This window comes from Chamaea fasciata, unplaced genomic scaffold (assembly GCF_029207755.1).
Source record: "Chamaea fasciata isolate MVZ Bird 193981 ecotype frontalis unplaced genomic scaffold, bChaFas1.0.hap1 SCAF_1, whole genome shotgun sequence".
NCBI classification, from domain to species: domain Eukaryota; kingdom Metazoa; phylum Chordata; class Aves; order Passeriformes; family Sylviidae; genus Chamaea; species Chamaea fasciata.
Genome location: NW_027094086.1, coordinates 129,055,433 through 129,067,346, shown reverse-complemented (window position 1 = coordinate 129,067,346; position 11,914 = coordinate 129,055,433). Strand labels below are relative to the sequence as shown.

Here is an 11,914-nt window from a genome sequence, read left to right as displayed (position 1 = left end):
ATTTTATTAGAAATTAATTACCAAAACTGATTTTTTTTTACAGAATGCAATGATACTTATGAATGTCTACTGCAATAAAATAATGAAGCCCATCGATGGCTCCTGCTGCCAGCCTCAGCCTCCTCTCACTCTGATACAGAAGATAGCTTTCTGTTTTTTTACTTTGTCCATTATTGGATATTTAATTATCAGCTTAATTCATCGGAATAATTATCGGAAGAACAAATCATGCACTGATTTGGAAAGTGGAGAGGAGAAGAAACCTGCCATCAGCATACCTAACGTTTCTACTTTAGAGATGCTCTTACACTGCTTTTGCAAACTTGGTCTAATCATGACCTATTTTTATCTATGTGACAGAGCAAATCTTTTCATGAAGGAAAATAAATTTTACACACATTCATCTTTCTTCATACCAATCGCCTATATCTTGGTTTTGGGGGTATTTTATACCGAAAATACCAAAGAGGTAATGATCACCTTGACATCCCACTTAAAATGTTGTTTCCCAATTTGTGTGTAAAATAACCAGTTTCTAAGTATTCAAGGTTAATTGTTCAAAGTCAGTATAACTCACCTGCAAAAAATGCCTTCTCAAGCAGTATAATGTTTACTTAGAATTAGATGCAAAGGCTTTTTGAAGCCATAAGGACGTCACCACTTTTTTCATTCTCTTTCAAACTGGAATTGATCGGAGGTCAGCTAAAAGAGAATTTAAATCACGTTAAATCTGTGCCCACTAGACAAGACTTTTACAGTTGATACCCATTGACCCATGAAGTGGTTTATTGTTTTGAACTTTTTCTCCTCATTTTGTCGATGTTCCTTGTTCTTTTTGGAATAGCAACACTCTTGTTTTGTTTTGCATTAGACTAAAGTGTTAAATAGAGAACAGACTGATGAATGGAAGGGCTGGATGCAACTTGTTATTTTGATTTATCATATCTCTGGAGCAAGCACTGTAAGTGACTTGAATTTCTTTTACTTTTAGGGGGAATGCAATTTGGATATGGTATTTCAAAAGAAAGAGTAAATGGGCATTAGAGAACTGGATAGAATGAATAAATAATGCTATTCTTTCTGTAGTTTTATACATGGTACTAGCAGAGTTAGTTTTTCTCTCTAAGTATAGATTTGATTGATAAAAACATTGTATATGTTACTTGACCAGTGAAAAAAGTGTTTCCTCTGTGTAAGATATTACATTGGTTTATTTTTAATTGCTATCAACTTGAAACTGCTGAAGGTGAGCTTTCAAGGAGCCCTTCTTAAGTCTCTCATAACCAGTAATAGAATATGGCAAATGTAGAGCAAAAAATAGGAAAAATTGATTTTAACATCAGAGGTTAGGACACCAGAAGAACTTGGTAAGAGGCAGGGCAATGTACCACAGTGTTTCTTTTCTTAGTGAAATCTGATTTACTGCAATGCAAAAATAGCATAAAATAGAGGGGGGAAAGGAAGGCCAAAAACATTTACATGGATATTTATAAAGGGTACTTTATTTTCTCAACAGTTTTTGCCTGTGTACATGCACATTCGAGTCCTGGTTGCTGCGTATCTCTTTCAAACAGGTTATGGGCACTTCTCATATTTTTGGATAAAAGGGGACTTTGGTGTATACAGAGTGTGTCAGGTAAGAATATCTCCCTACTATTTTTGTAAATTAATTTGTCAGATAGCATAATATCCATAATATCTCCATACTCTAAATAATGTGATATCAGATCACTTTACCAAGGTTTAAACAATAAAAATGGCTTTTGTGTCTATATAATCTGATATGTTTAATTGGCAGTGTTTATCTGATACGAACTTAAACCATAGAAATGATACAATAGAAAAAATACAAGTGTGTACACTCTGAAATATCAAGACAAATATTTTCTAATAAATAGCAATGTAGATTCCGTTGCAGTAGCAATTTACAGTATGTAGCAATCTGTAAGTAATGAGCTAGCTGGGCTTCCAAAGACAGTGTATTGGAGCCTATGCTTATTAATAAAGAAAACTAATTTTCACACCATAACAATACTGGAGAACATACCTGGTTTTGTGGCTTCCCTCCTAGGTTTTGCAGCATAGGCTGTAGTACTTTAAATTTTTTTTTTTTCTAATACATATATTTTATTGCTGTTAAGTCTTACATTGTCCTGTAATTCAGGTCGTTGTGCTTGTTAAATGTATGTTTACAGCCTGGTAATAGCATTACCCTGGCTTTAACTGGGCTAGCCCAGATAGATATGGGGGTGAAAAAAGAGAGACATTAACAGCATCCAGCAACTGGAGCACTTGGTCCCCAGCCTAGGAAATAGTCAGATTGGGTTAACTTTATTTTCATTGCAATCTCAACCCAAGCAGGCCAGGGTAGGGTAGATCCAAAACCACAGAATCAGCCTGCTGTCTTACACTGCCCTGCTGCGTTTCCCTGTGCTACTTTATCTGTGTTTCAATTGAAATACAATCAGCATGTGAGATGTAAAATATATGGATAATTTTGTATAGTGCTAAAGGAACATGTCCTCATCTTTCTCAGCTTTGCCTCCCAACTTACATGTCCTCTGTCTTCTCTCCTGTGACACCCCCCAGGTTTTATTTCGTCTCAATTTCTTGGTTGTGGTGCTGTGCATAGTGATGGACCGACCTTACCAATTCTACTATTTTGTGCCATTAGTCACTGTCTGGTTTATGATCATTTATGCCACCTTAGCTGTATGGCCTCAGATTATCCAGAAGAAAGCAAATGGTAAGATTTCTTTTTTTCTTTCTGCTATAAAACATTTGCATGTTACTGCAATGATAATCATGCAGAAACAGCGTTGTTAGTAGATCTCAGTCTCTTTGTTAGTCAAAATATGGTAAACAGCTGCTTACAGAAATCCAGTTTGTCATAGGTGAATTAGGTCAGTTGAAAAATGTAACAGCTGATGACTTAACTCTGCCTCTGGTTACAGTCAGATTAGAATACTTTTTAATAGGTTTTGATCATCAGAAATGGTTTTACCAAGAACTGTAATTCTACTGCATGGAAATGAAAACCATATGTTGCACTGTCTGTGCGTGCTGAGTGACCAGGGAGCGTTTAAGACTTTCTCGTTCTGTGTTGCCAAGGTAGCTGTCCATCTTGAGCACCAATTCTGCCTTAGCTGGCCAAATAAGAACATGGGACTTGATATCCTAGTATCTTAGATTAAGTGAGCTATCAGATGTCTTGTGGTACAAATATTTTAAATAAAAATTGAAATGAAATCCCAGTTTATGTGTTATAGTTCATTAAAATGCTGTAAAGCATGTGGTAAATGCTTATTATTTAATTTGCCTAAATTAGAAGTAAAACTTTAAGAGCCTTAAATCCTCATTCCCTGTTGACGGAGGAATATCCCTGACGGAGGAATATAGCCTGAAGATATGACAATGAAATATACCAAATATGTACCAGGAATATATGCTGCAAAAATATGCTTAAAGAGTAGTTTTACAAGTATCTCAAAGGCAAATATCTTCAATTTAATTTTTTTTTTCTACAAAGGCACTTCTCTTCCAGAAACAGAGAAATGACTCTTGTGTACTTTGGAGCTATACTGTACTGTGAAAGTAGAAAATATTTCAATGATGACTTTCAGTTGTTTCTGATCCTGTTTACAGCTGCCAATTTATATGGCAGGAAGGGTATATGATCTCTGTTGCAATGCTGAGGCTTGGGTAGAGCTTAGTATCAGTCAATTGCTTTGAGGAGTAGTTTCTCAGGCTTGTTTCAACAAGATACTTGTCCTTGCTGACCTGCAGTTGAACTTTGGAGTAAAACTGGTATCCCAAAGTTTAATAATATCTAGTCTACTTGTTAAACATGACAAAAGGCAGGCATTTTTATGTGTATATTTGTTTACATTCACCTAAATAAGGACTGCCTGTGCAGAGTGTTTGGGAAAGCAGAGGTTTTAAAACAGTGTTTCTGTTTGAACACCTAAATTCTCTATGTATTTTTCCCTGTCTTAGACATGAGGCTTAGTTTAGGCTTAATAGCTTTTTAATTGCTGTGAATATTTATTTTAATGGCTCTAAGTAAAATTTAAATGTAGATAGTGATAAAATATTGCTGGTAATATTTGAACATTTATTTATTAATGGATCTATTACAAAGCAAAACTTCACTAAATAATTGGCAGATATTATTTAATGTGTGCTGGGGTTTGCTATTGAAAAATTAATAACAGTATAATAATTAATTTGTTTCTTCCTCAGGGAACTGCCTATGGCACTTTGGTTTACTGCTGAAACTGATTTGCTTATTGACATGTATATACTTTCTGTCATATTCTCAGGTTTGTAAATCCTGGCTATATTTATGCTTAGTGACCTAAGAGTATATTATTACGTGTCTCTACTTTTTGATGTGCTCGTAACTTGTATATTTGCTCCAGTATCATAAATACAGGAAAAGACCCCACACCCTTTTGATTTCTTTTCATATTTGAATTGGTGTGAATGCTGGAAAAACCCACAACTGTGTGTCTTACTAATTGATGTGCTATGTTTGACATATTTGCAATGTACTATGTGAATGTGGTAAATACAAGGGCCTATGCTTTGGGTTTGGGGTGGGAGTTTTTTTTATGTGCTTAGAGTTGCTGGGTTTTGTCAGCATGTGGGGATGCATATGGTGATAATGAAGTTCTGTGTCTCTTAGAGACCTAGTGTTGGCTTTGATACCACATCAAAAGTTTGGTTCTCAGGCTAAATTAGCAACTCCCTGCATGCTAGACTAGTAGAGCTGACAGAAATCAGGACAGAGTTTGTCACTCCAGGATTTTACAGGGGGGTGCCTGGTTTCAATCCCTCACTGGTTTTCAGCCTGTTGAACTGTAGTCTTGGTGCACATAGTCCTTATCTGGAGTGCATATTCCTTATCACAACCTGTTAGTGGATCTCTCCCTTTGAGGAGCAGTACAGAATGATGGAAGGCATGCAAATACCTTAAGGGCAGACTAACTCAAACTGTCTCTCATGCGAAGTTTTTCATCTTCTTCTTTTTTTTTCTTTTTTTTTTTTTTTTCTTTTTTTTTTTTTTTGGTGGAGGAAAGGCTTCTAGGGAATCCTATTATTTTTCTAGTGCAATGTAGCTAGTGAAATAAGGGTAGAATAATATTAAACATGTTATTGATTTAAATTTAGTAAATACAGTTGACATCAGTGTTAATGCTTTTTCCATGTTTGTCTTTGCAGGGTGCATTTGAGAAGATATTTTCATTTTGGCCATTGTCCAAGTGTTTTGAACTAAATGGGAATGTTTATGAATGGTGGTTTAGGTGGAAGCTGGATCGCTATGTATGTAACATTTGCATAAAATTATACTCATCTTTGAAGCGTATGTTTTAATTTGTGGGAAGAGGGAGGGTTCTTTTCCTTTCCTCCAGAGAAAACAGGAGATTGTACAGGAGCTTGTTTGCCTCAGTGTTTAATAAAAGACTAAGCTGCATCCACTTCAGTTCTGCAATTCTACCAAGGCCTTGCTTAAAAGATGGAGGTTGGTTTTTTTGCTTCTGGATTTAAAAAATGAAATATAAAGTACTCTAGATCTGTTTTTTCTCTTTATTTTACTATGAAAATTTAACACCGGTAGCACTTCAGGCTGTTGAAATACAAGGAAAACTACAGTGGTAGCTTTCTTAATATTACTTTTTGGAAGTTGAATCAATTAAGGACATATTTCTTTAAAGGTAACGTTTAAACATTAAAATCAGGGTCTTGGTACCCAAACCAGACTATTCTTATACATCTTTTTCAATGGTTTTCTACTGGGAGAGTGCTTTCCTTCCAGTCATTGACCCCTACAATGTGGGGGAGTAGAACAGGGAGACTTTGGGGGAATGGAACAGGGAAGCTTTTATGTGCTAAACTTGCCCTTACTGGGATTGGTCACATGTGTATCTCTCTGGGATCGAGGTCTGGGTCACAGAACGTTGTCACCCCCAGGGCTCCCCAGCTGCAGCACACCCTGCCCGGCGTCCTGCCCTCACTGCTTGGTTGCTGTGAGCTCTGTGGGTTGGGTGGTGCTGCTGGAGAGCAGAGCTCAAAATAAACACAGAGGACAAGTATTGCGTGGGCCTGAAACAGCCTCGTGTTGCCAGCTGATGAGAACTTGGCGTAACATTGTAAAACACTCTGTTGAAGAATTGTGTCTGTGAGAGAGGGAACCACTTGTCCTGCTTCTTGAATGTTTTCACCTGCCAGCTTGGGAGAAAGCCAGAGACTTGTGGTTTTTCCCAGAAGAAGGCCTTTTCATTGGTGGCATAGATTGAAAGCTTCTTGAAATTTCATTGTCTTGTCTTTAATGCTCTCTGAAACATTAGTAAAGGTTCTTTATTTGTAGGTTTTGAGTTGAGTTAAAAATGCAGTTTATGACTATCTTGTGTAGAAAGTCTGGTTTTGTTTGCTTCCGTAAATCTGCCAAACGACTTTTTCAAACATAGCTTTTAAACTACTTTATCTGGTAGCATTTCTATTAAGAGTTTGTACCTGAAGTACTTGTAGAAGGCATGAAATATTAATTGCATTCTATTTGTCTTTTACAGGTGGTTTTTCATGGGATGCTATTTGCTTTTATTTATCTGGCATTGCAGAAACGTCAGATGATATCAGAAGGAAAAGGAGATCCTCTTTTCTCCAACAGAGTTTCAAATGTTTTATTATTTATTTCAATTGTGTCCTTTTTGGTAAGTATCTATTATAACCTAGTATAATCAGGTTTGTAAATATCTGAAAAATAAGTTTTCTGAAGTTGTTGTTTAGTCAATATTATCTAACAAACCTTGAAAAATCAAATCTTTATCTGGAGATATTTCTGTACAACCCTACCTATCTACTCACTAAAATATTTTTCTGTTCAGTCAGATGTAGATGAAAACATCATTACTCTTTCAGTTTATTTCAGAGCTTAAAAGAAAATTGGATCATAAAAATAACATGGTAGATAACAGCTCTTATCTCCACACTTGATTGCTTGTCTATTTTTGATGAAAAAAGATGTATTAATAATTATTCATCAGATAAGTATTCATTAGTTGCAAAGAATTTTAGAAACACAAAAGTTAAGTCATGTATTTTTTTCTCTTAGTGTCCCACATCTTAGTGAACCAACTAATACTAAAGCAATTCAAAATATCATACTTGTTTCATTTTTAAATGTTAGATATAATTGCTACACAGACTAATTTGTTGATATCTTTTAGACCTACTCTATTTGGGCTAGTAGCTGTAAAAACAAGACAGAGTGCAATGAGCTACATCCTTCTGTTTCTGTGGTGCAGGTAATTATTAGTCCTTTTGAGCACAGTGATAGACTCTAGTCTGTTCTTATTTGAGCTTTTTCAAAAATTGTTTTAAATATATTTGCGCTTTTGCATGGAATATCAGATACTGAGCTTTATTCCTGTGTCTGAAAGTGAAAAAGATTTTAACAACATTAGTCAGTTTTTCATTGCCTTTAAGCACTGAAATTGCACAGTGTGATTGTAGTTTTGGTTTATCTGGATGTCCTTAGTGTAGGTTTCATATGCACCATTTAAGTCCAAACCCAACTTCTGACTATTTGCATAGCAGTGGGAAAGAAGAAAGCTGAGGAAGAGAAGAAAGATGCAGAAAAACAGGAGTGTTTGGGAGGGATTAGTGTAGGAAGCAACCTATGGGACCCTGTACTCACTTCCAGGCAGAGGTGGGCCACAGAGCCATGCATGTGGTTTTCTTAAATTTAAATATTCCTCTTGCTGTGTCCCCTGCCCCACTATACCCCAGCTGTCTCATTCTGTGCCCTGTTTCTTTTCTCATTAATTTGTCCTGCTCTCTTGAGGGCCAACAAGAGGGACTTAATTTTTTAATATTATTTTGTCCATCTTGGCATTCTCTCTTTAAAAATTTAGGGTTAACTCAGATTTGTGGCCACCTTCATTTTAGGCTGACATGGTGTAACATGTTCTGTGACCATGCCTAGGAAGCATGTAGTAACACTGTCAGCATCAAGGCCATGATTCTACTGGAGATGTAAATGTGACCTGCTATGCTGTAAGAATGTGTGTACAATATTTTTAGTTACAACACCTGCTTTGTTAAGTATAAACTGCACAGATTTTTGTTTGGTTTATATTTTTATTAGCTTTTAAAGAAATTTTAATGCATGATGCGCTTGACTTAGCGCAGTGAAAATGGATACACATGTGTTTGTTTGGCTCATCATCCACAGTCACTTTCTCTGTTTTACCTTTTTTTTTCTTTTTTTTTTTCCCCCCCAAAAAAACCAACCCAAGATTTTAGCTTTCATCCTCATCAGGAACATTCCCGGATATGTCCGGTCTGTGTACAGCTCATTCTTCGCCTGGTTTGGCAAAATTTCTTTAGAGGTAAGTAGAATGCCCAGAAGTACAGTGATTTAAAACTTCGAAATATAAAGTGGTGTTACTGTCTAGATTGGACTATAACACTTAGAGAAAACATTTATTGGCTTGCTAAATGCCATGCTGTCATGTTTGACCTCTTCTAGCGTTATAGCTTTTGTTGCACTTAAAAGTCATGGCTGAAATAGCAGTCTCACAGTACCAAACTTAATTCTTGTGCTGTTTTAGGGGATGAGATGATTTAAGGTGGTGAGAATGGGGATTAAATGCTGGAGTGTGCTGTGAGGTGTATGCAGTTAGAAGATAAAAATCTAGGCCAGTTGAAGAATTTGCATGAATTATACTTACTAGTGTAAGTACACTTATATGTTTGGCCTAGAAAGCTTTTTGTGACTAATAAAGAAATGTACCATTACAAATAAACCCCTTCCTAATGCGTTACCTTGTTCCATTGAGTGTATATTTTGTAATAGTAGGAATTATCTTGCTTCCCATTTTATTTGCTGTTTAGTGATCTTAAATGTGACATTTTATTGTATTACTAAAATATATTTCTGGGGGAAACTCATTACAATACAGTGTATATGGAGTACAGGATTTTGTGGGTATTTTAAAGGATCACATTTCACTCTTCCAGTTCCTGGTGGGCATTAGGTGTTGACCAGCTCCAGGGAGCTGTGCATTCATCAGCAGGTGAAGCATTCTCTTTTACTTGCAGGCACATCAGTTCAGGCCCTCACCAGAGAGACAGAAACTGAGGGAAGCAGATTCTTCCCTGCTCTGATGGAATGTACCCAATGCTTCCCTGGGCTATATTTAGTTAAGGGCCAAGCAAACCCATTTCACTGTGTGATTTAACAAGCTCATGGTTTTGTTTTGTAGCAAAGACATGTGGAAAACAGCTTCTAACTTAAGCAGAAGTGTGTAAGTTGATGCAATAGTAATAATTATATGGTTTTTGGTAAGTAAAAATTTTTACATATATTGGTACTGTTAAACACTTTTTTTTTTTCTTCTAGCTTTTCATTTGCCAATACCATATTTGGCTGGCAGCAGACACAAAGGGAATCTTGGTGCTCATTCCTGGATATCCAATGTTTAATGTTCTTGTCAGCACTTTCATATTTGTGTGCGTGGCACATGAGATTTCTCAGATCACTAATGATCTAGCACAGATTGTGGTTCCTAAAGATAACTCAACTCTGCTGAAAAGGTTGCTATGCATAGCTGGATTTTTTTCTGGACTACACTTCTTCTCAGCAATGCAAGATCAGTCAAGGCATTAACTTGGAAACTTTCTTCAGGTTTACTTTGTGTCTGCCTGAACAAAAATTCTCAACTGGAGGTACAAGAAGACATTTAAATTAAGCGTGTGGAAAATGTATATAGTGGAAATGTACATATTTTGTGTGGAAACAGCCTTCTCAAATAATCTGAGAAACAAGAGTGCACTGTACAGCATTGCATGTGAAAATGAGTCTTTTCTACTGGATGTCTGTTGCTGTTTACATATCTGTTGAGAGGAGACACGAAGCGGAGCGGTGGTTGAGCACTATCATGGGCACATGGCGGGATTCACTGGGCGAGCACAGCCGGGAACTCCGGAATCACCGCCTGCAGCTGAGGCAGCGGCACCGGGGCATTGCTCTGAACAAAGCGGCAGTTCGCTGGTTAGACATGAGTGCTTGGGGTGGAAATAGGAATTAATACATGTTATATGAAACCCTTTGTATGTGGAAGTAAAAAAGTAATCATCAATTCAGTGATTGAAGATTGTATACAAGTTTGCGTAGTATTTTATGAGGGTTTTTTTTTTTTAATTTTAGATGTGTTCAGCAAATACGGTGAATTCTGAGACAAAATTTTTTTGTAAATGAGAATTTGGCTTTTCTTCCTAAAATTGTTTGCTTTTCCATAAATTTTTCACTAATTCATTTAACTGTGTGTAGTTCTTTGTACCATCCCAGTGAACAAACAAATGAATAATTTTCAGAGACTCAGTTCAAGATGGGAAATTTTTTTAAGATCCTCCAACCTTTTTCAGTCCGATGGAATCCCATCATATCCACTCCATCAGATCTTAGAGGAATGGTGATCTTTGACCCTCTCCTTGTGTTTATAGGTAACCTTGAATTAGGTCTCATTAGGGAACTGGTGCCATATTCTGTGCTGTAATAACATTTTCGTTTAAGAGGATGCAAGTCAGTCTGCAGGTATCATGAGGAGGAGGGATAGAGTGGTCAACTTTGTTGCATGCAGATGGTTGAGTCTCAGAATTACAAGTGAAATGAGATTAAAGCTGTTTGGAGAAAACTTATTCCCCATCCATTTCAGCAGTGCCCAATCTTTCTTGCTAATTTTTTCCTTTAGCAAAAACCCTGTAATTGACAGAAATAGTCCCTCAGTGTGACAGTGATAAGGTGTTGTTTACATTCTACTTATCAGTGAAGTTATGGACATTTCTTGGTTGGTTGTGGGTTTGGTTCAAGTAATAGTTTGACCTCAAGTTGCTTTTTTCCTTTTATTCTTCTTCTGATTATTTGTCAACAGTCAAAAACAGGAGGACAATATGATTTTCCAAGTGTGCAATTATGTATGATTATAAACAACATGAATCCTAATTTGTACCATATATACTGTCACATGCATGTTTTTGTTCTTATCCCAGGTAAAACATTGAATTCAGTCTTGCAGCCATGAATGAATGCAAAACAAATTTATGAAAGTAATTACTACAATTTTTATTTTTTTGTCTGTGGTGAACAGTTTCTTTTCAAGAATGACCAGTTATTCATCATAAACAAAAAAGAAATCATTCACTTCCCCCAAATTCAGCAGTTTTACTAAGCCTGTCAGGTGTTTCCAAGATACTGGAAAGATACTCAGCTGTTTGTTCTGTGTGCATATTACTTCCAATGCTTGGGAATTTAACCTCATTGATCAAATTGAATACATTTGAGTGACTGAAGGGTGTAGGTGGACACCATGGTAGGGGATAGCAAGCATAACCTTCATCTATGACAGTATTATGGGCAACAGGGAACTGTGAGCTTGAGGGATAGTCTTTGTTTTGTTCTTCACAACATAACTATTGTAGATATAACTCTATTTATCTGTTGTACAGACTTGGTTAAAAGATTTATTTTTAATGTTTGAAATAATGCACTTGTTTACTATTACTGTATGTGGGATAAATATATTTTCTTTTCAGGTTATGTAAAAATATGAAGTAATTTAAACATTAAATAAATGTGCTGTGGATGCTTATTTTTGTAATGGGAGCAGCATCATTTAAGTAAAAACTCTGTTGCTTGTCTCTAGTTGCACTGCAGGTCACTGTATCACAGACTAAGGCAGATGCAATGCAGGAAGATTGCTCTGCACTGAAAGGCACGGATGAAATTACAGCTCCAGTAGCCAAAGGCAGCCCGGAGCTCAGGGCCCTCAGCAGAACTCTGCAGCGGAGGCGTCAGATGCTTTTCCCTGCCAGGAACTCTGCAACAGAGCTCTGCAGGAAAGCAGAGGAA

At 36.6% G+C, this 11,914-nt stretch overlaps 1 protein-coding gene across 6 annotated transcripts in view; it reads left to right on the top strand.

Moving 5' to 3' along the window:
* CASD1 (CAS1 domain containing 1) overlaps window positions 1-11,654 on the top strand; it is a 28,475-nt gene extending 16,821 nt beyond the window's left edge. For 5 of the 6 annotated variants that reach the window (XM_066197298.1, XM_066197316.1, XM_066197325.1 and 2 more), the window contains 10 exons: window positions 44-469; window positions 872-961; window positions 1,517-1,636; window positions 2,590-2,746; window positions 4,243-4,322; window positions 5,224-5,325; window positions 6,573-6,713; window positions 7,230-7,307; window positions 8,301-8,393; window positions 9,407-11,654. In XM_066197298.1, the coding sequence (XP_066053395.1) occupies window positions 44-469; window positions 872-961; window positions 1,517-1,636; window positions 2,590-2,746; window positions 4,243-4,322; window positions 5,224-5,325; window positions 6,573-6,713; window positions 7,230-7,307; window positions 8,301-8,393; window positions 9,407-9,673 (1,554 nt within the window). In that variant the 3' untranslated portion in view covers window positions 9,674-11,654. Of the gene's footprint in view, window positions 1-43; window positions 470-871; window positions 962-1,516; window positions 1,637-2,589; window positions 2,747-4,242; window positions 4,323-5,223; window positions 5,326-6,572; window positions 6,714-7,229; window positions 7,308-8,300; window positions 8,394-9,269; window positions 9,312-9,406 lie in introns of all 6 variants that reach the window. The other variant, XM_066197334.1, reaches the window with a different exon arrangement.
* The last annotated feature ends 260 nt before the right edge of the window (window positions 11,655-11,914 follow it).